Source organism: Mustela erminea, chromosome 11 (genome assembly GCF_009829155.1).
Source record: "Mustela erminea isolate mMusErm1 chromosome 11, mMusErm1.Pri, whole genome shotgun sequence".
Classification (NCBI taxonomy): domain Eukaryota; kingdom Metazoa; phylum Chordata; class Mammalia; order Carnivora; family Mustelidae; genus Mustela; species Mustela erminea.
Window position 1 is genome coordinate 170,187 of NC_045624.1, and position 18,585 is coordinate 188,771.

At 59.8% G+C, this 18,585-nt stretch overlaps 1 protein-coding gene across 3 annotated transcripts in view; it reads left to right on the forward strand.

Annotated features, from left to right (window-relative positions):
* Positions 1 to 18,585, forward strand: part of VIPR2 (vasoactive intestinal peptide receptor 2) — a 55,130-nt gene that overhangs the window by 11,886 nt on the left and 24,659 nt on the right. For all 3 annotated transcript variants that reach the window (XM_032305236.1, XM_032305235.1, XM_032305239.1), the window contains exons 3-4: positions 8,867 to 8,974; positions 12,822 to 12,919. In XM_032305236.1, the coding sequence (XP_032161127.1) occupies positions 8,867 to 8,974; positions 12,822 to 12,919 (206 nt within the window). The remainder of the gene's footprint in view (positions 1 to 8,866; positions 8,975 to 12,821; positions 12,920 to 18,585) is intronic.

Below are 18,585 nucleotides of genomic sequence, written 5' to 3' on the forward strand. Positions count from 1 at the left end.
GTGCAGACCTGAGCTGTAGTTCTCGTCCCGGCTCCCGAGGGGGGAACTGCTCGCAGCACCCTAACTGGGCAGAATATGGGCGTCCCCTGGCATTGTCTGTGAAATACCCCTTGGACACCCTAAGCGCCTTCCGCAGAGCCGGTGTGCCCCGGCCGGGGGCCCCGCAGGCGCCCTGAGAGAGTGGCATGGCCCGACCGCGGTCAAGGCCTCCTTAGTGGTTTCTCTCAGGGACCAAGGCTTGACCTGTCCTGTGGCCCATGTGCAAGTCAGGAACGCGGAAGAGCCAGCCCCAGCTGATGTCTCTGCGGGCACACTTAGTCCCCTGCAGCGCTTGCTAGTGGGAGGAGCCCTCGGTCACGGCCCTCCTGGTGCGGGGACCCACGTGGGGCCTAGCAGGTGCGCAGTCTGCACTTGAGGAAGAAATGAGTACTTGCCCCTGTGGTTGCCGCGAGGGCCTGGCTCCTCTCAGCTACAAGCTGTGCTGCATTGGGAAGGAAGAGAAGTTACGTGGGAGCCGGCCCTGTCCGGCGTCAGCCCCGCGGACGCCCCACGCAGTTCCGGCTGCTGGTCTGCAGACGTCTTCCGCAGCTCCCTCTGGCATGGGCTTGTCTCTGACCCACACTGATGTCTCTGAGACAAGCACACGCGTCAGTTCTGACCTATCATCGCTTTGGGGGGTCTCCCCTCGAAAGGCTCCTTCCCGCTCTGCTTCTGCCCACAGCCGTCAGGGTCGTCCTTCCCAATGGCGGCACTGTGCCCAGCTCAGCGAAGCCAAGGAGGCTGCGCGCCGTGTCCCACCGGTGGGCATTTTACAGGCACACGATGTAAATGCTCATCCTTAGAACGACAGGAAGAAGGAATCCCTCGTCTGGTAGGACTCGGTCGTCACTGCTTGTGTTCAGATTAACTGGGGTCCGTGGGGCTTAGAGTAACAGGCCACCCAGACAGGGAGTGTGCAGAGATATCCGAAAAGGAGACCCGAAACCGAGCAAACCGAGGGAGGGGCTGGCGGGAAAGTTTACGAGCGAGAGTGTGTTTTGGAGGCTTCAGGTCCAGCGGAGGGTTTCCCGGATCATGGTCACAGGGTGAGGACGCGGGACCCTGCTCGTCGTCAGCCGGCGGCGTCTTGGACAGCCTGGTTGGCTTCTGTGGGGCGGCTTGTTGATGGCAATTGCCAGGGCCACCAGGAAACCGAGGCCTGAGTGTCCATGAGTGGTAGTCCTAAGGGCCGGTCTCTGAGCAGAAAGGGAGGGTTGAGACGGTTGTCAAGTTGCCCCCTGTTGTAACTGCGGCCGCTCCCCAAAAGCTCCAAAGGCAGCCTTCGGGCCAAGAGCAGAAATCACAAGTAGCCCAGCCGACCACAGTGACCTGAGGCCTCAATGTCAGAGGGTCACTTCAGGTGTGCTGACCAGCACTGGGGGAATCAGAGGGTCCGCATCCGGCCTCTCAAATCCTGGATGCTCCCTGTGTCTGGCCTCTTAAGTGAGGGGAGAGTTCTGGTCACAGCGTCTCCCGGGATCTGGGGCCCTCGAAGCCTGCCCGTGAGCTCCCCTGCCGGTGAGCACCTGGTGAGCAAGGACAAGCTGCTGTCCTGTCAGGAGGCCATCTGCAGCACAGCCCTGCAGCCAGCTCTGTGGGGCCAGTGGGCCGGAGGTGGGCAGGGGTCAGCTTGCCTGGGGCTTCGGGTGCAAACAAACAGCTGGGTTCACAGACAAAGCTCTTGTAAAAAGGGTTTTTTCCAGCTCAGTTGGTGAGTCACCTTGAGCTTCTAGTTCTTTCATTTGGTAACAGGCACGGAGGGGGCTGGAAAGGGGAAACAGATCATTGGCTTTGATGACCAAAAAGAAGATGATTCATTTTTTAAAAGACCATTAAATTAGAACTTTGCAGCTCAGAGGACCCATGGCCAAGCCCTGGGTGGTTGTAGAGCTGTGCCTGTCGGGGTCCCTCTGGTTCTCAGTTCAGTGGGAGGGACAGAGAATGCGGTCCAGACGGCCCAGGCCTTCTGGCGGCCCGCAGCGTGTGAGAACCTGCTCTGTGCCACTCCTGTCTCGCTCCTCTTCGGTTCGTCCTTCTGCTGCAGGAACACTGGGTGTCAAGCGGGGGTCCTTGTCTTCAAGGAATAAAAATGACTGAGCCGTCAGCAGTTCCCATCAGGGCACCGGCCAAGACCTCATCCCGCTCTCTGACTTCGTGCTTGCCCTCCGCCCTGGAGCCGCCGCAAAGCAGGGGTGCATGGGGATGGGGGCCGTGACTGGAGACAGAGCCGTGCCTCTTCCTGTCCGACTGTCCAGAGAAGCGGAGTGGAGGTCGTGGCCAGGAGCACCTACAGAAAGACCAGTCGTGCCTTCGAGGAGGCCGGCTCTGAGCCTCCCGAGCCCCAGAGGCGGTGTGGGCAGCCCCCACCTGAGCCGCTGAGGCAGCCCCTGCCCACCCTGTCCTCCACGGGCTGCAGGCCGCCAGGTTGGCGTGAGTCCCCCTGGAGGAAGACAAGTGGGACAGCAGATCTGGGAGGCTTGGGACGTGTTTCCGAGGGTCTCACGACCTGAGACAATCTGGCAGCTTCGATGCACGACCTCCCATCCACAGAGCAGAGGTTTTCAGAGGAGCTGTGACTTACTTCCCGACCCCGGCACCCGCTGTCTTTTGGACTGATCCGTCCCGACCCTGTGGGTCCTCGAACTTCCACTTCCCTTTCTCCCTGGCCGAGCCCTGGTACTTACCTGAAGGGACTGAAAGGGCAAAGCGACGGACAGAGAGGGGCACTTCTTCTTGTTCCTCCCCATTCAGAGACGTCCAAAGACCCCGGACCAAAGCACAGGCCACAGGGACGGCTGCGCCGCTGAGCCCACCCCCCACCTGCCATGGGCTTGAGCCCGGAGCGCAGCCCCTGTGGAGCGGGCACCCCTGTGGAGCCCCAGCGTGGTCGGAGGCTGAGCCCTCCTGCCGGCCCTTCAGGGGACCCCAGCCACCGCAGGTAAGTCGCCTTGAGGCTGTGTGGGCCAGGGCTTGGGGAGACACGCAGGCCATGGAATCGGGCTCTCGGGCAGCCTCGTCCTCTGTGAGATGCGCCCCAGTGGCCTTCGGTGTTCTGGGACGTGAACGAGTTCTCAAGCCCACAGAGCCGAGGGTGTGCGCAGCCCGGAGGACGCAGTGTTTCCGTCCACTCGACCGCGATCAACATCCACACTGTGACGCCACCTGCTTCTCCTTTAATGGTCGCATCTGCGGGCCCGGCTGGGCTCAGCTCCTACGGTCTTGGGGGCAGAGGAGAGCGTCAGGGGAGGGTCCCGGAGCCCCAGTCTGTGCCGAGCGGCCCGGTGCCATGGCAGCCTTGGGAGAACGTGAAGTGCCTGTCACAGGGTCAGTGAGTCTGGGTTCTCAGCGTTTCCTGGTCCGCCGCTGACGGGACCACCCGCGTTCTACTACTCCTAACCGGGAGAAGCTGCAGGTTAGGAAGGGCAGGCGCAGGCTCGTGGGCAGAGCCAGCTGGGAGGTTTGCTGGTCTTTCTTGAGCAAGGGTTAAAAGAAATGAGAAGTAAATGCGGTCTCGTTGTCTATGATGAGGGTCCTTGGACCAGCGGCTTCTTCTCACCGGGGACTGAGGGAGCCGCTGAGCCGAGTGGGTCCCAGTTGGAGGTCTCGAGGCGTTCTCCTCCTGCCGCTAAAAGCAGTTACTTCCCAGCGCCTCCCGCGCACCCGCTCCCGCCCCCTCGTTCAGGCCGCCTGCACGGCGCCGGAGACGGCCAGTGGTGGGGAGGGCAGGCACGCGCGGCATCTCCTCTCCCGGCGGTGTCTGTCTCGCTGCAGCCAGCCGTGTCTGGCGTCCTCACTCGCACGGACGTGGCGGATCTGAGTTTCACGTGGGGCTTGTGGAAGCCAGTACAAGGGCTCTGGCAGACATCCCTTCACACCCAAGCAATGGAAATACCTCTTGCGCGGCTGTCTGCCTGGCTTTCTTCGGGATCCTGGCCGCCGTCGTCCTGCGGGAGCTGCCGTGGACCGGCACTGACCTCCCACAAAGCCCGGCGGAGGGGTCCTCCCTCGCGGGCTGAGAGGAAGAAAGGCGCCCTGTGGGCGACTCTGTCACTGGACGCACGTGGGAACCACGAAGTCCGTCCCTCAGAGCCAGGCCCCCCGGGTTCCCTGAGCTGTCTCTCTGACCTGGTGTTTGTAGGGACTGGATTTCTCTCAGGGCAGGAAGGTGCCCGCAGCACCCCAGGACCCTCGCACAGAGAGGGCAGCATCCATGTGTCTGGCCGTGGTCACAGCCTCATCTGGAACCTAAGGCAGGGCGTTTGCTACACGAACCCTGAGAGTCCACACGCAGAAGGGGAGACTGTCTCTGTCCCACTTGAGGCTTCAGGAGGAACCTGGCCTCGGGCACATGCCTTGGGCTCCGTGCAGCACTCTCAACACAGTATCTCGAACATGGAAGACCGAAGTGTGGGGAGCATGTGCCCTCAGGTCTTGGGAGGGCCGGTGGGGACACGGGCCCTCGAGGGTGAGAGCGGTGGCGAGCGGAGATGGGAATGTGCGGCTCCGGACCGGTGCGCGTTTGTGAGTGTTCACGGATCCGTTCCCTACAGAAAGTGTAACGTGAAAGGGATAAGGTTCATGTTGTGCTTTGCCTGAGAATTGGTGGATGTTTATGTCTTTGAGAAAATGAGAACAAAATCCCAAACTCGAAACAACGCACGCGGCCTCCTCGGTGGGAGTTCCGACTTGGAGACAGAACTGGGTTTGAGGGGATTCGTTTCTCAACTACGGCAGATTCCCCACCCCCCCGGACAAGATAGTCTCAAGTCGGTCGAGTTCCTCCCTCAGAATTTGTTCTTTGTTCTTCTGGGACCTTCCGGGAGCACGTTTCAAAAGCGGCCTGTCCTGCGCCGTATCCATCGGCGTCGTGTACGGGCTCGCTGACACGCGGTGAGGTTTAAGAAAGCTCCATGGGTTTTCTGAGCAGCTTAGTCTAGAGTATTGTTCACTCTGGGCGACCGGACCTGCTTTCCCTTGAAATGGGCAGGTCCCCTCCAGGTGGCATGGCCGGGCTCCCAGGGAGGGCTCTCCGTGCTCGCCCATCGCCTCCTCCGACACCCCCTCAGTCCTCTGCTCGGCAGCTGCTCGGACAGCACGCGAGGCGCGGAGTCCCAGCAAGGCACTCGGTCTGAGAACCCTGGCGGGTGTGCTTTGGGAAAACTAGCAAAGGCGAGTTCCCGCCGAGCCGCTGTCGGGCTGAGGTGAGAATGACGCCTGGGGTCAGCTCCGGAACTCGAGCTCGGCAGGACTCTGCAAGCCCAGACGCTCCAAGTGGGAAGGCCCCATGAGGCTCCGGGTGTGTCTGCACGGGAGGGACACCGAGGGGCCCAGCAGACAAGTCCGTACTCGAGGGAAAAATCCTCTGGCTGGGTGCTCCCAGTTGAAGTAACACACACACACTTTTGTGTTTTAAATTAATAAATGTTTAAGGCATTTTTTCGGCTTTTCGATTCACCAAGCAACTAACCATCATTTGATTAAGAGGGTTTCTCCTCCATCTTCTTGGTAGGTTTTGAAAGACAGAAATTATTTGTGGGATAAGTGAAAAACACATTTTTTACCGGAAGGTTCTCACTTGTATTTATTCATAAAGTATCTTAGAGCGTTTATGCGGACTCGTTCGGCGGACAAACCACCGCATGGAGAAAGTCTGGACCCTTCACCCTCCACTCTCGGTTCAGCTACGACGGGTGCTGGGCGTCCTCTTTGCTCTGCGTTTCTTCATCATGCGCAAGAGCAGCTCGTCAGTCGGTTGTCGGTGGGCCTCGACGCAGCTCGGGGTCAGTGCGTCCGTGAGAACTTCCCGGGACGATCGGGGCTGCGTGTGGAGGGAGCCGTGCTGCCGTCGCCGCCGACCATGCGTGGCCGCTGCAGCTGGGGAGCCGGTCTGTTACTGTGTTTGATTTGAACTAATTTAGACTTAAATTGAAAGGGTCCTATGCAGCCAGTGGTTGCCCTGCCGGAAAGTGCGGTTGTAGGATTTTTCTCAGCTTCATACCGACGTGGTCTGCTGGGTTCTTCTTCCATTACCTGCTGCGTCAGCCCGGAGTCCTGGCTGGCGCTGAAGGACAGCAGTGATCGCGAGGTCCCGTCCGGTCCCTGACTTTGGGTGCGCGCGGGTTTCCTCACTTCTAATCATACCGCTCCTGGAAACAAGTGCCTTCGTTATGCTAAAGCAGCCTCCTTACATTACCTTCTTCTTCGAGTTCTGGAGAATCAGGAGAGGCTGCTCCGGTTTCCGGGCGGCTCTCGGAGTCCACTGGTCTGAGCAGGTGCGGAGGCCGCCAGGATGTGACACGAGCAGAGGCCGCGTGCGGCCTGAGGGCTCCCGGGGCCTCACCGCGTCTACACCAGCCTTTTCTCCCAACTGTAACGTCTCTGCTCGTCCTGCTTCTCACCAGGCCCGGCCCCTGGGCCACACTTCTGTCCCCCTCCAACCTGCCCTCCAGCACAGTCATGTCACAGTTGTTGGCTTATATTATTAGGGTCGCGGCTGACCACGTAACCGTCGTTTCTGGTATAACTTTGGGCTTTTCCGGGAACACTAAGTGGCTAATTCTCCTGCTCCTTCATTTTCTGTGCATCAGTAATTAAGCATCACACTTTGCACCAGGACAACCAGTGACTCTCAAGACAACTGGACACGCAAGGTCCTCACAATGTGCTATTTCCTTCTTAGAGCATCTCCTCCTGGGTGCTCCGTCCTCTGGCCTGAGCTGGCCTGGCTGGTCCGGGGCCTCCCATGGGCTCTGCTGCAGTTGGGTGACATCAGCTCAGGCTCCAGAAGAACCTGGCAAGGGCAGGAAGAATGCAGGTCTCACTGCTCAGAGTGCAAACTTGACGTGATGCTCCCAAATTCTTCCCCGCGCCGAGCTCGGTGTCCCGTGTCCAGAGCCCGCCTGGTGGGCCGCGCCACCTGCTTCTTCCTCCTCGCCCTCCACAGGCCCGGCGGCCCCTCCCTCATTACTCTACTCAGCACTGGAGTGTGCTTTCTGTGCTCCAAGCTGACCGACATCTCTGAGCGCTGCCCTTTCAAACTTGACGTCATCTTGTGGGATCGGGACGTGGAAGAGAGGAGTTCTGGGCTCCACCGGCTGTCTCCTGCCTGCAGACGGGCCACGTGTGTGAACACCTCCATACCGGCCCCCGGCCCTCACCCGCACGCGCCCCTGGGCTGGGCCTACTGCTCTCCCCGCTGGGCTGCCGGCCGGAGGCTGGTTACTCCCAGGTAACGTCCTGCACGGCCGCAGCGTGGGGCCCGGTAAACCCACAAAGGGAAGGCTTGCCGGCGCCTGAAAGGCTGACCCGTCCGACTCCCGGCGCTTGAATCAAATCCCGCTGTGACGTGAACACCGACGGAAACGAGCCCGTCGATCTAATGTGTGTCCCTCAAGGTTCCGTTATGAAAGCAGAAATTGTGGTCTTTGTGGTGATCGGATGGTCGGACCCTCCTGATAACCAGGGGCCAGGGCTCAGACGCGCTGCTTTCCCGTCGGTGGGGGCTCGGCCTCTGCTTGTGTTTCTTGGGACAGCTGGACACCTTCACCGGCCCCCCAGGAGCTCTCTGCTGGGAGCCCTGGCCCTGGCCGGGCTCAGCCGCCACGTGTCTCCTGCGCTGACATCAGACAGTGTCACGGGGGTGTCACTGAAGGGCCTGTCCCGGCCTGGTCTCTGCCGCGAGGCACACATCTGAAATCACTTGTCACCCATGGTCTTTGTTGACTTCTGCATATTTCTTCCAAAGCAGTATTTCTTTACATATGTGAGAATGTTAACACACTATGAATTTATGCACTCATTTAATCATTGGCATATAATTAAATTTTTAGAATAAATATATTTTCACTTTTATTTTAAAACCTTTAGAAAGTACTTTCAAGTCAAGTCAAAGCTTGACTTGCAGCCACTGTATGGGAGGTATCTGCGTCCTTAGAGTGAACACTCCCGGGCTCCGGGCAGTACCATGGAGACCCGCCGGCGCCGGCCACCAGCCACACGGGACCCAGTGGCTTGTGGAGCCGCTGGTCGTTGTTTCCTCCTAGGCTAGAACGTTGCTCCTGCAACACTGATGTTTACGTGAAATACAGCACTTTAAGTGTCGTAAGATATTGTAGAAACACCTGGGACTTGGGGTAAAAAGCCCTGGGTTCAGGTGTGGATTCTGTGCTAGTTTGCGAGACGTTTCCTCTGGGACAATAGGCGTGTGTCTGCAGGCCTCGCACAGGGCGGGTGTTTGCCGAGACCCAGTAAGAGATCTGCAAAAGTTACACAAATTAGGTTATCTGATACCTGCAGGGGGGTGACTTAAGACTTCACGACTCAGATGCCGTCTTAACTGTTAAAATCAAGTGAGCTTTTCAAATATTTAAATTTGCATATCACCCTTGAAGTCAGACACCCTAAAAGCACACATGTACGTTCATCCTGAGACCCTAAGCCTTCAGGACTCACAAAAACCCCCATAGGACCCATGTGGTCACACTGGGGGACGCGCCTCAGCTGGAGAAAAGTAACTGACCATTCTCAGAGCAGTCAGCCACGTGCAGGACGCCTGGGACGCTCAGTTACCTTCTGCCACACGCCCGGCGACTCCTCCAGCCTGAACACAATGAATGCAGAGCTAAGAGTACTCCCCATCGTACCGCTGGTGCAAGCTTCTTCCACAAGCAAGCAATTTGCCAGACAACTATCTGAGTAACGGGCTATCTCCTTGCAAAGCTTTAAAACCCACGACTTGCTGCAACGGCCTGGGCATCCCCAGGAGCAGCGATGCCTCTGCTTCCCTAGTGCTGCCTTAGTCCTTCTCTCTCTCTGTCTCTCCCTCCAGCCTGCACTGGTGTCTGGGACAACATTACCTGCTGGCGCCCCGCGGACATCGGCGAGACCGTCACTGTGCCCTGTCCCAAAGTGTTCAGCAACTTTTACAGCAAACCAGGTACCGTCTGTCCGCATTGTGGAAGCCTGCGCAGAGGCTGCGGTTGGCTTCCCCGTTGAGGCTCCAGGAAGCAGCTTGCCGGTCTCCTTTACGAAGGGAGTCGGGACAGCTGTGCCTCGTGGGCTGAACTGGTTTTAGGAGCAGGGGAACGGAGAAGCTCCTTGCTGGGTCAGCCACCTGAAAGCAAACCCCAGGGGAGAGCAGGTCTCAGGCAAGCGTGGACCCATGAGCCCCATACAGGACAGACGGGGCCTGGGCACCAAAATGGGGGGAGGTGGCAATGCCCATGAGGGCCAGTGCGCTTTGCGCACCGAGAACACACATGTGGTTCCATGCTTTCCTCCATGTGTGGCTGCCCCGAGCTCGCAGGGAGCCTTCCCCACAGGTTCTGAGGAGCCCTGATGCTCAGGGCGCTCAGGGACGGCGGCCGGCCTCTCCTGGAGCCCAGACGGCTCCTTGTCCACAGGGGACGTCGTATTCATCGCAACTGACTCCTCAGGTCCCACGGTCTCTGTTCCCAGGTCCGAGGGGGCTGGCCACGAGGGGTTGCCGCCTGTCCTAGGCCAGCTTTCTGCACAGCGGTGCAGCCTCTCGGCTTGTCCCCAAGAAGGGGGTTCTGTTGCGCCGTGCTTTGTTTTGTTGTACACGATCCAGATTTTCATAATATGAGAAAATCTGTCTGGAAAAATGGGAAAGAGAAGATACATCTGGAAATTAGAAAGTCCTGATATTTGGCGTTCTCTAGAGAACTGTTTTCATCTCGAGCAAACATTACAGGGTAAAGACACTGAGAACCAGAATTGTTGAAGCACCTTAAGCAGAATGCCGGGGCGCAGACTGGGATGAGAAAAAGGAGGTTCGAAAGAAAAAGGCTTTGTTTCATCTCTGTGACTGGCAAGGGGGGACCTTTCCTTGGTGAGTCAGTCAGTGGCGCAGGAAGAGAGGACAGAAGTCGTGCTCAGTCACAGTCATCTTCAGCTCAGAATCACTAAATCACCTCGGAGAAGCTGAAGTTTAGAAAATATCCTGTGCGTCAATAACGTTTCTACCAAATGGTTTGAGCTAGAATGTTCTCCCAGAAATCCTAAGTGAACTAGCATAGACCCAGGCCTCCCCTCATCAGATGGCTCTGGCTGCTTCGGTGGGCAGCCAGGGGTTCACGCTGACAAACACAAGAGCTCTGGCTCCTGGGCCGTTGGTGTGAGCGCCCAGCCTCTGCGAGACAGGAGCTGTCGGAGCGCCCAGTGCCTGGGGCCGCTCAGAGCCTGTCTGTGTGTGGAACCCCTGGGCATCCTCTGCTTTGGGGAATGAGAATCCCAGGCTGTCTTGGGTTAAAAGCTTGATGCTCTTTTCTTGTCCAAGCGGGAGGAGGACGCGGCCTCGCTATCACGGGGGGCATCTCTCCCACCAGAGATTTGCAGGCGTTTCCCTAAGTCACAGCTGGACAGTCTGTCGTTCAGCCCGTCACAGAGATGTGACGCAGGAGGTGCTCACACAGGCTGTTGACAAGTCACGGCCCACGTGGAAGGCTTGGAGCATTCATGCAATCACTTGGAGGAACGTGGGCGTGATGCAGAGCTGGGGGCTGAGCAGGGCTGGGTCCGGGCCGACAGGCATCAGGTGACAGCGGACTGAGGCCCCAGAAAGGAAATTCGGCAGAGATAAAAGTCTCGACATCCAGCGAGGACCCAGTGCAGCACCAGAATGAGTCTCTAAAGGGCGGAAGCGAGCTGCCGAGTGAAGGGGCAGGGGACAGGCTCGGAGAGGAGCAGGACTTGTTCTGAAGGGCCGAGACCTCGCGGTGCTGTGGGGGCAGAGAGGGTGGGTGTGCCCCGCGTCAGGGACAGAAGCGGCCGGAGCACACGCCCACCTGTGCTGCAAGGTCGCACGCAAGCCCCGCGATGAGCCCGACGTAGGAGTCCGGCCCCACGCCGGCGGTGGGGCTTGCCGTGCCTGCGACACGAGCTCACACAGGGAGCTGCTCTCTCTGGAGAGCGGGGACCTCCACGCGCCATAGACACGGTGCTCTGGGCAGTGCAGACGCACCCACCCCTCCGCCTCGGGGAAGACCAAGGACCCTCCCAATAGCCCCCGCAGACGTATGCTCCGTGAGCGAAGGACCGGGCGCCCGGGATCAGCCTTGGGGATCAGGGACGGAGGCACCCGTCACGACTCTGCTGAGGGCCCCTAGGCAGTGCAGCTGAGCTGAGAGGCCCCCCCGTGTGCTGAGGCTCCCGTAGGGCAGATGGTCCCACGAAGAGGTCCACCCGCAGAGGACAGAAGGGTGCGTCCTCCCCACCTTCCCTCCCCTGGTCCTGCCTTCACCTCCCGGGGCTCCCCCTCTCTTACCGCCCAGTCTCCCCCTCACCTCCCTGGGCCCCCTCACCTCCCCAGCACCCACTCACGTCCCCAGGCGCCCCCCACCTCCCTGGGCCCCCCTCACGTCACAGGACTCCGTCTTGCCTCCACTATCCACTGGGGTCCCTGCCCTCCAGCTGCCCCCAGAGCCCCCTGGGACGAGAGCAGGAGGAGGTTTGGGCCTGGACTCAGAGAAACGCCGTGTTGGAGAGTGAGAGAGCAAGCCCACGTGACCCTGCGAGGGGCTTTGCCGGGGTCCCCTAACCCCTTTCTTGCCAGAAGGTCAGGGTCTGGGCCCTCCCACTGGCCTGCACGCAGGATGCAGGCAATCGCTTGTGCATATTATCACCTCAGCGTGAGTGTGCTTGGCTCTAGGTTCTGTCTGACTGATCAATCACACAGGCCACCCCGGGGTTTTGAGTGAGTAAACCTACTCCACCACTCAGTCATTACAGAACATTGGGTGTGTCACTGAACCTCAGTGTCATCTGTAAAATGGGAAGCGTGACGCCCGCCGAGTCTGCTTCACGGCAGAGACAGACAGAGACGACCAGAGTCAGGCTCTGCTCTTCGGGGAGCCCCGGGGGCCATGAGTCAGGGAGGAAGTTGGTGGCTGGTCGGCCGCTGAACTCCCAGCGCCAAGGGCGGGAAGCACCTTCCCAGGCTTGAGCGTCCCACTGCCTGCCCCGCGAGCTCCCGCCGTCACCAAGGGTCCGGGCCTCAGGTCACTCAGCACCACGTCTTCCTTTAAAATTTATTTATTTATTTATTTATTTATTTATTAGAGAGCGTCTGCGGCAGACTCCACGCTGAGCGCGGAGCCCGACACCCAGCTCTGTCCCAGGGCCCGGAGGTCATGGCCTGAGCGGAAACAGTCCGAGGCTCAACCTACTGAGACACCCGGTGTCTGACACCTTCTTTTAGAGGGAACGTGGCATTCCTGAGTTTAACATACGTGTTTCCGTTAATTAAGACCAAAAGAAAGTGGTGCCACGAGACAAGCACTGCCTTCATTTCACGCGGTTTGCGTCTCACCCCGACAGTCTGCTGGTCAACATCAGGGACGGCGCTGCCTGTGGGGTCACACCCCGGGCAGCCGAGCGAGGGAGCCGGCAGGGGCAGGGTGCAGGGGAATGGCCGGCTCTGGAACGGCTGCGGTTTGGTGATCACGCTCTTTCTGGGCAGAATATGAGTCTGTCACCTTTCCTTGCGCTCCTAAATAATCAGAAACCAGCCGTTACAGCCACCTCGCTGGGCCCCGTGACCAGAAGCTCATCCGCGAGCCACTGAGGCCCCTCCAAACCCCACTTCAGTGGGTGGGGAGCCCGGGGATGGCAGGGCTGAAGGCGCACGCCGTGAAGTGGCTGAACAGGCTGAGGCTGAGCTCCTCGCTGCCAGAGAGAGGAAGCATATGAGGCCGTGCCCGCCGGCACCCCTCAGGCCAGCTGTTGGGGACCTGCAGGCCTGACGCCCACACTCTGTCTTCCAGGAAACATAAGCAAAAACTGCACGAGTCACGGCTGGTCAGAGATGTTTCCCGACTTCGTGGACGCGTGCGGCTACAGTGACGCCGAGGACGACAGCAAGGTAAGGGCCCGTGCGGGTCCCGCGCTTCCCGGTCCCGGAAGCGGCCACCGAACGGTGTCCTTGAGCTGCCGGACACAAACGCCTCCGAAGAGCTGCTTCCTCGTGGCCAGTGTGGGCCGCGTCCCTGTTTCAGTCCTAGGCCTGGCACCTGGCGTCGGTCTGTGGTTCTGTCGTTTCGGAGGCAGGAGAGCCTGACTCTGTCGCTGGCCTCCAGGGAGGCTAAGTGGCTCTGCGGGCCTGACAGGAGCTTTAATGAGCGCCATTCTGCCGATGCGTTTCTTTGGTCTGTTTAGGACTCTGCCACAAAACGGGCTCTCCAGAAGCCGTGCAGTGGGGTTTCTAGCCGCGAGCCAGCAGCAGGAGAGGCGCCTGGCTCTGGAGCTTGCAGCCGTTCCCGGCTGGCGGTGCCCGGGGTGGGCTGATGGCCAGCGTGCCGCAGAAGGCCCCAGAGGTGTGCGCAGGGGGATCCCTTTCTCTGGGAAGGCGACTGTTCAAATGATGTGTCGACTGGAGCCTGCTCAGCTCCGCTCAGCCCCAGGGCTGGTCTGGGGTGGCCTTCTTTCCGGCTCGTTCAGCCAGCGACACTGTGGGATTATGGTTTTACTGGGTCTGCCACCAGGAAACCAGGTCACCGTCCTCCCCTCGGGCCACCTTCCTTCACGTGACCCCAACGCCGCATTAACGACAGGCGAACGCCCTATTAACGTGAAGGCCTGGTGTCTCGTTTGCCGTCCCCTGCAGCCCCCACTGGGTGGGAAGGTGCTGGAGGCCCTTGGAAGAGCCTCGGGGAACAGCCAGCTACTCCCGCACCTTGCTCCCCCTTGTCTCCAGCCCTGCACCCGCCTCCCCACCGTGGAGACTGCTCCTAGGTCACGGTCAGGTCCGCTTCTTGGGGGAGTAACACACCCTTCGTGCCCCTCTTGTACAGTGGGACTGTCTTTGCTCTCCTCACTAAGATTCACGGTTCGCAGCCAATTCCTTTACAAACAAATTAGTAAACCTAGAGTAGGAGGAACCTCACGCTTCAGCCAGTGTCTCACTAAGCGAAGGTTAAGTTTCCTGACACGGGGCCCGCGGTCGGTGGGAACGATGCTGGCGTCGTTGGTGTGGCCGAGCGCGTGCTGTGGGCCGCGCCGCTTACCCGTGTCATCACGGGTGCCCTTCCCCATTGAGGCAGGACGGACGCGTGGACGCGGACGCACTTACGGAACAGGCGTCCCTCAATGCTGTGTTTCCGCCGGGGCAACGCCGCCCTGTCTGTGGGGCATGTTTCCAGAGATATTTGCTCACTTCGTCTCTCTGTGTCACGTGGCGCTCGTTCTGGCAGTAGTTCTGACGTTTTCCTGGGATCATGCTTGTTCCAGTGACCTGTGACCACTGAGTAGCCTTCGCTGCAAGCTCGGAGGGTAATTAGCATTTTCTAACAATAAAGTAGTTTTTAACTAAGTACGTACGTCGTCTTCTTGGACACGATGCTGTCGCGCGCTCAGAAGCGACGGTCTCCCTAAGCCTTACAGGCGTCAGGACACCAACCAGTTTGCTGGACTCCCTCCGACACAGCTCCTGCGCTCGGCGCTGGCCCAGAGCAGACCGGCCCCCACGGCACGTGTGACAGCCCGGTGCTTCGGTGCGTGTACATGAGCGCACTGTGAAGTGATCTCTCGGTTAAACAATCACCCGTCACCCCACATACTTATTGATTTTGGTTTTGGGGGGGTGAGACACGGACCTTATTACTCCCTTAGAGCTGAGAGTCTACAGTTTTTCTAACATCACTCACGACCCCCACCCCCGGTCTTCCGTCTGCGTGACCACCCACCTTTCAGATGGAAACGCTGAGCTTCGGTTGTGACCCGACGTGGTCAGGGCCTGGCTCGGTTTCTGTCGTGCGATCACAGACGCGTCTGTGTCAGATCTACCCGCTGAGCCTCCGGTGAAGCCTTTGTTGGCACCTTTGCTCTCCGGCCAGCAGGCAGCCACCATGGGGCCTGCGTGTCCCTGCTGTCCGGGGACCGTGGGCCGGATGTGAGGACACAAGGGGTGGTTCACACCCTCAGCCGGGCTTGTGACCAGGGAGGCCTAGACACAGAGCAGCTCCCGGGATCGCTCCAAGGACACATGCTCAGCATCGAAGGCCGCAACGCGCCCTCTCGGCTCCTCTGCCTTCTCACCGGCTCCGACCACAGCCTCCAGCTCCGAGCCGCAGCCTCCTGGTCGGGGAATCGCCCCACGTCGGGCGTGGCACACCAGTCACGACGTCCTACACGCAGAGTGAGAGTCCACGTCCTTCCTCTCATCCTGACGGGATTCTGCAAGAAGCCCCAGTGGGACGTCAGCGCGCGGTCACCCGTGGGGCAGGCAGCGCTGGGGCCGGCAGACGCCAGGTGTGGCCCAAAGTCCGTGACCTGTTCACATCAAATCGGGATGCCCAGCACGTTTTCACAGGAAGACGCCTGGGGATGTCAGGTTCTAGACTCCTCCCAAACTGCTTTCAGCTGTTCCGTGGGACCAAACCAGGAGACCATCCTGGCGGCGTTCTGAGACTAGGTCTTGAACGGGCACAGAGTCGAGCCCCAGCCTCAGGACGAGTTCACAGGCCCTGTCCTGCCGTCCCTGAGTTATGACCAGGAATGGGGATTGCCTGTCCTCACAGTGACCAGGAGCGGCATCGGGACAGCTGCCCGTGACACCCGCTCCCAGGTGACCCTAATGGGCGTGGTCAGACCATTTCAGGGGCAAGAGGACAGGCCCCGGTGACAGGGACGGCCTTGGCCCTCTGGCCAGGAGTCGGGGTTACTCTGACACAACCCTCATTCCTCTCTGCTGGTGCCCCGGACCCCTGGCGGGTGGACGCAGAACATCTCAGTCCTCCAGGCAGTACTTCTTCGGGCCGGTGGGTCCCGGTTCGAGGGTGGGCCCGTCCTCATTCGGTCGTTTCTTGGGAACCCCGGTGCTGTGAGTCTGTCCCGTTATCACGAGCCCAGCGTGATTGTGGGCAGGGCTGAGAGCTGGCGTCCAAGGCCACATGGGCACACGTGACCCGCCAGGCTCCGCCATCGGAGGCCTTCCCAGGAAAACCGGCGGATGACGCTTCCCGCCCCCAGAGGCCTGCGGCCGGGCCCCGCCTGCATGAAGCGCGGTGTCGCTGCTTCTCCTGCATTTCCGTCCAGTCTGAGGAGCCATTTTTCCTCTTGGTTAAACATTTCAGAGATTCTACAAATATCATGAATGCATATTCCCTACTAATGGCTGAGAAAGTCAAAATATTTTCACATGGGGACGCAAAGACAATGATGGCACAAAACCAAAGTGAGTAACGTTCCTTCCTGACAGCGGTTTCCGCCGTTCGCACGCTCTGAATACTTGCTTGTTTAAGGAATCCTGCAGAAGACGAGAACCACGCGGCGTGGCGGGGCCCGTCGGGGCTGGGGCACCAGCTGGGTCTCCTCGGACGGCCAAGGGGAGGGCGGCCCTGGCCGTGAGCCCGGCACACTCTGCTTCCGATGTCATTCCTCATCTCTTCAGCAGCGCACCAGCCTCCCGGTTTTATGATTTTAATTGGATTTCCTGCTGTCACACAGCCAGACTGTGCTCTGGGTGTTGTGCGTGCAAACTTCGTTGGTTTCTGAATTAATTAAATTCAAGAAAAAAATTAGCCTCCACAAAAGCCACAGGCTTGGCTCCATGTGGTGAGGGAATCAAAAGATAAAATGAAGTCAGGGGAGGCCCGTGAAGGGATCCGAAGCCCCGGGGGCCGCTCAGAGGGTTGCGGGAACCCCTGCAGAAGCTGCTTCTCACCCCACAGCAAGGCAGCCCGCGAGTCCCAGGGGGCTTGGCTAGCCTCGGCCTCGCGAGCCGCGGTGAGACCGTGAAGCCTGCCAGGCTTGGTTCAGCCTCCCTCTGTCACGAGGTCCTGGTTCCGTGTCCAGGCTTCCTTGTCTCTGACCCTTTCCCCCAAAAACCACCTTCAGGAGCAATTTCCTCTCAGGCCTTTGATTTTCGAATCTTTGCACAAAGTGCTTCCTCCCAGTAAGGGGATTTGAGTGAGCCCCCCGGGGGTCCACAGAGGTCACGCCAGGAGCGGCCCTCTGTCCTTTCCCAAGCCTCCCCCGTCCTGGGGGTCTGCAGGATCCCTGCTCACAGGAGCTGGGGGTCTCCTGGGCCGAAGAAGCTGTCCTAGGGTCCTGCCTTCCGCCTCAGGGGGGACTGCCAGCGCGGGTCCTCCTCCTGGAGCTACCGGCCTGGTCGTCCGTCCCTGCAGGCCCGGCCCTCTGCCCTGGGGTTCCCCAACCACGGCAGTCTCTTGGCCTTTCTCCTGTGTGTCCCGGGCGGTCCTGAGGCCCTAGCCCGGGACACTCCCTCAGGCCAGGCTCCCTGCCTCAGTTCCCCATCCCGTCTCCAGGGACGCTGAGAGCGGGTGAAACATGGAAACACCTAGAAATTCAGCAACCACAAGTGTCCGTGGCGTCGGAGGTTCCTCCTCTCTCCTGAGTAGCAGGAGTCTTCCAGACGAACACAGAAGGACCCAGAGCAGCCCCTGACCCCTCGGCTCTGTGCTGGTCGGCATGCATGACTCTCCCCTCCGGCGCATGTCTGCCCTTTCAAGGGACAGCCCCCGATGACATCCTGGCGTCCTGTGTGCCACGGACACGGAAGGCAGAACCCTCCACGTGTCTCCTATATTGTATATTTGCTAACACGGTTCTTCAGGAAAGAGCGCTTCAGCTAAATTTAGCCGACAGAGCCGTCTGGCACGTCAGCCTCCCCATGCATCAAGCGGATACATTTCTTCCATATTATGCCATATTCCTAAAAATATTCCTGCTCTCTCCTCTCAGCTTCCAGACACACCAGTAACTCTTGCTGCCTAACCGCTGGTGTGGCCTCCCGGGGCTCCCCACTCTGACAACAGAGACCCCAGGGCTGGGTGTCTGGCCGCACCGTTTCGCTCAGCCCTCACGAGGGCGTGTGCTGCTACCCCACTGCCTGGCGGTGGGGGGGAGGGGGCGGCGCGGGGGCCTGTCGCCCAGGGATGTGCTGAGCAGCTGCCTGGGAGACGCGGGGCCAGGAGGAGAGCCCTGGGTATGGCATGCCAGCTAACCTGACCAACTAACCCGACTAACTAGCTACGCCAACTAACCCGAGATCTGGGCCCCTCTGGCCCGTGCTGGCTCCCCTTACAGGTCCCGTTTAATCCAGCTTCTGACCCAGCTCCGGCGGCTGCGTCTGCTCTGCTTCCTGTCGCACGGCAGGAGCGAGCTTCCCACTGTGGCTTTCAGGGGCGCATGAGTCCCGCACAGGCGGATGGCTCAGGGGACCCTGGGAGCCAGGCCGCCAGGGGGGCGCCGGAGACACTGGGCTCGGAGATCCAGCGAGGGCCCAGAGCGGGCAACACCGTCAGGAAGCCTGGGTCAGAACACCGGAAGCAGCGGCGGGACCCCGAGCTGCAGCCACAGTGACAGGGCCCGAGCTCATGGGAACGGCTGACTCGGGTCTGGGCAGAAATCCGACCGTGAGCAGGGGCGGGTTGGGAAGAGTCACGAGACAGGCACCGTTATGGGCTATTTTCACGCTACTTTTAACTGAACCGGAGACAAAGATGTGTGATACTTGCTGAATAAAGAATGCGTCTTTCCAAGGCCAAAGAAGAATGTGGAGGAGAAGTT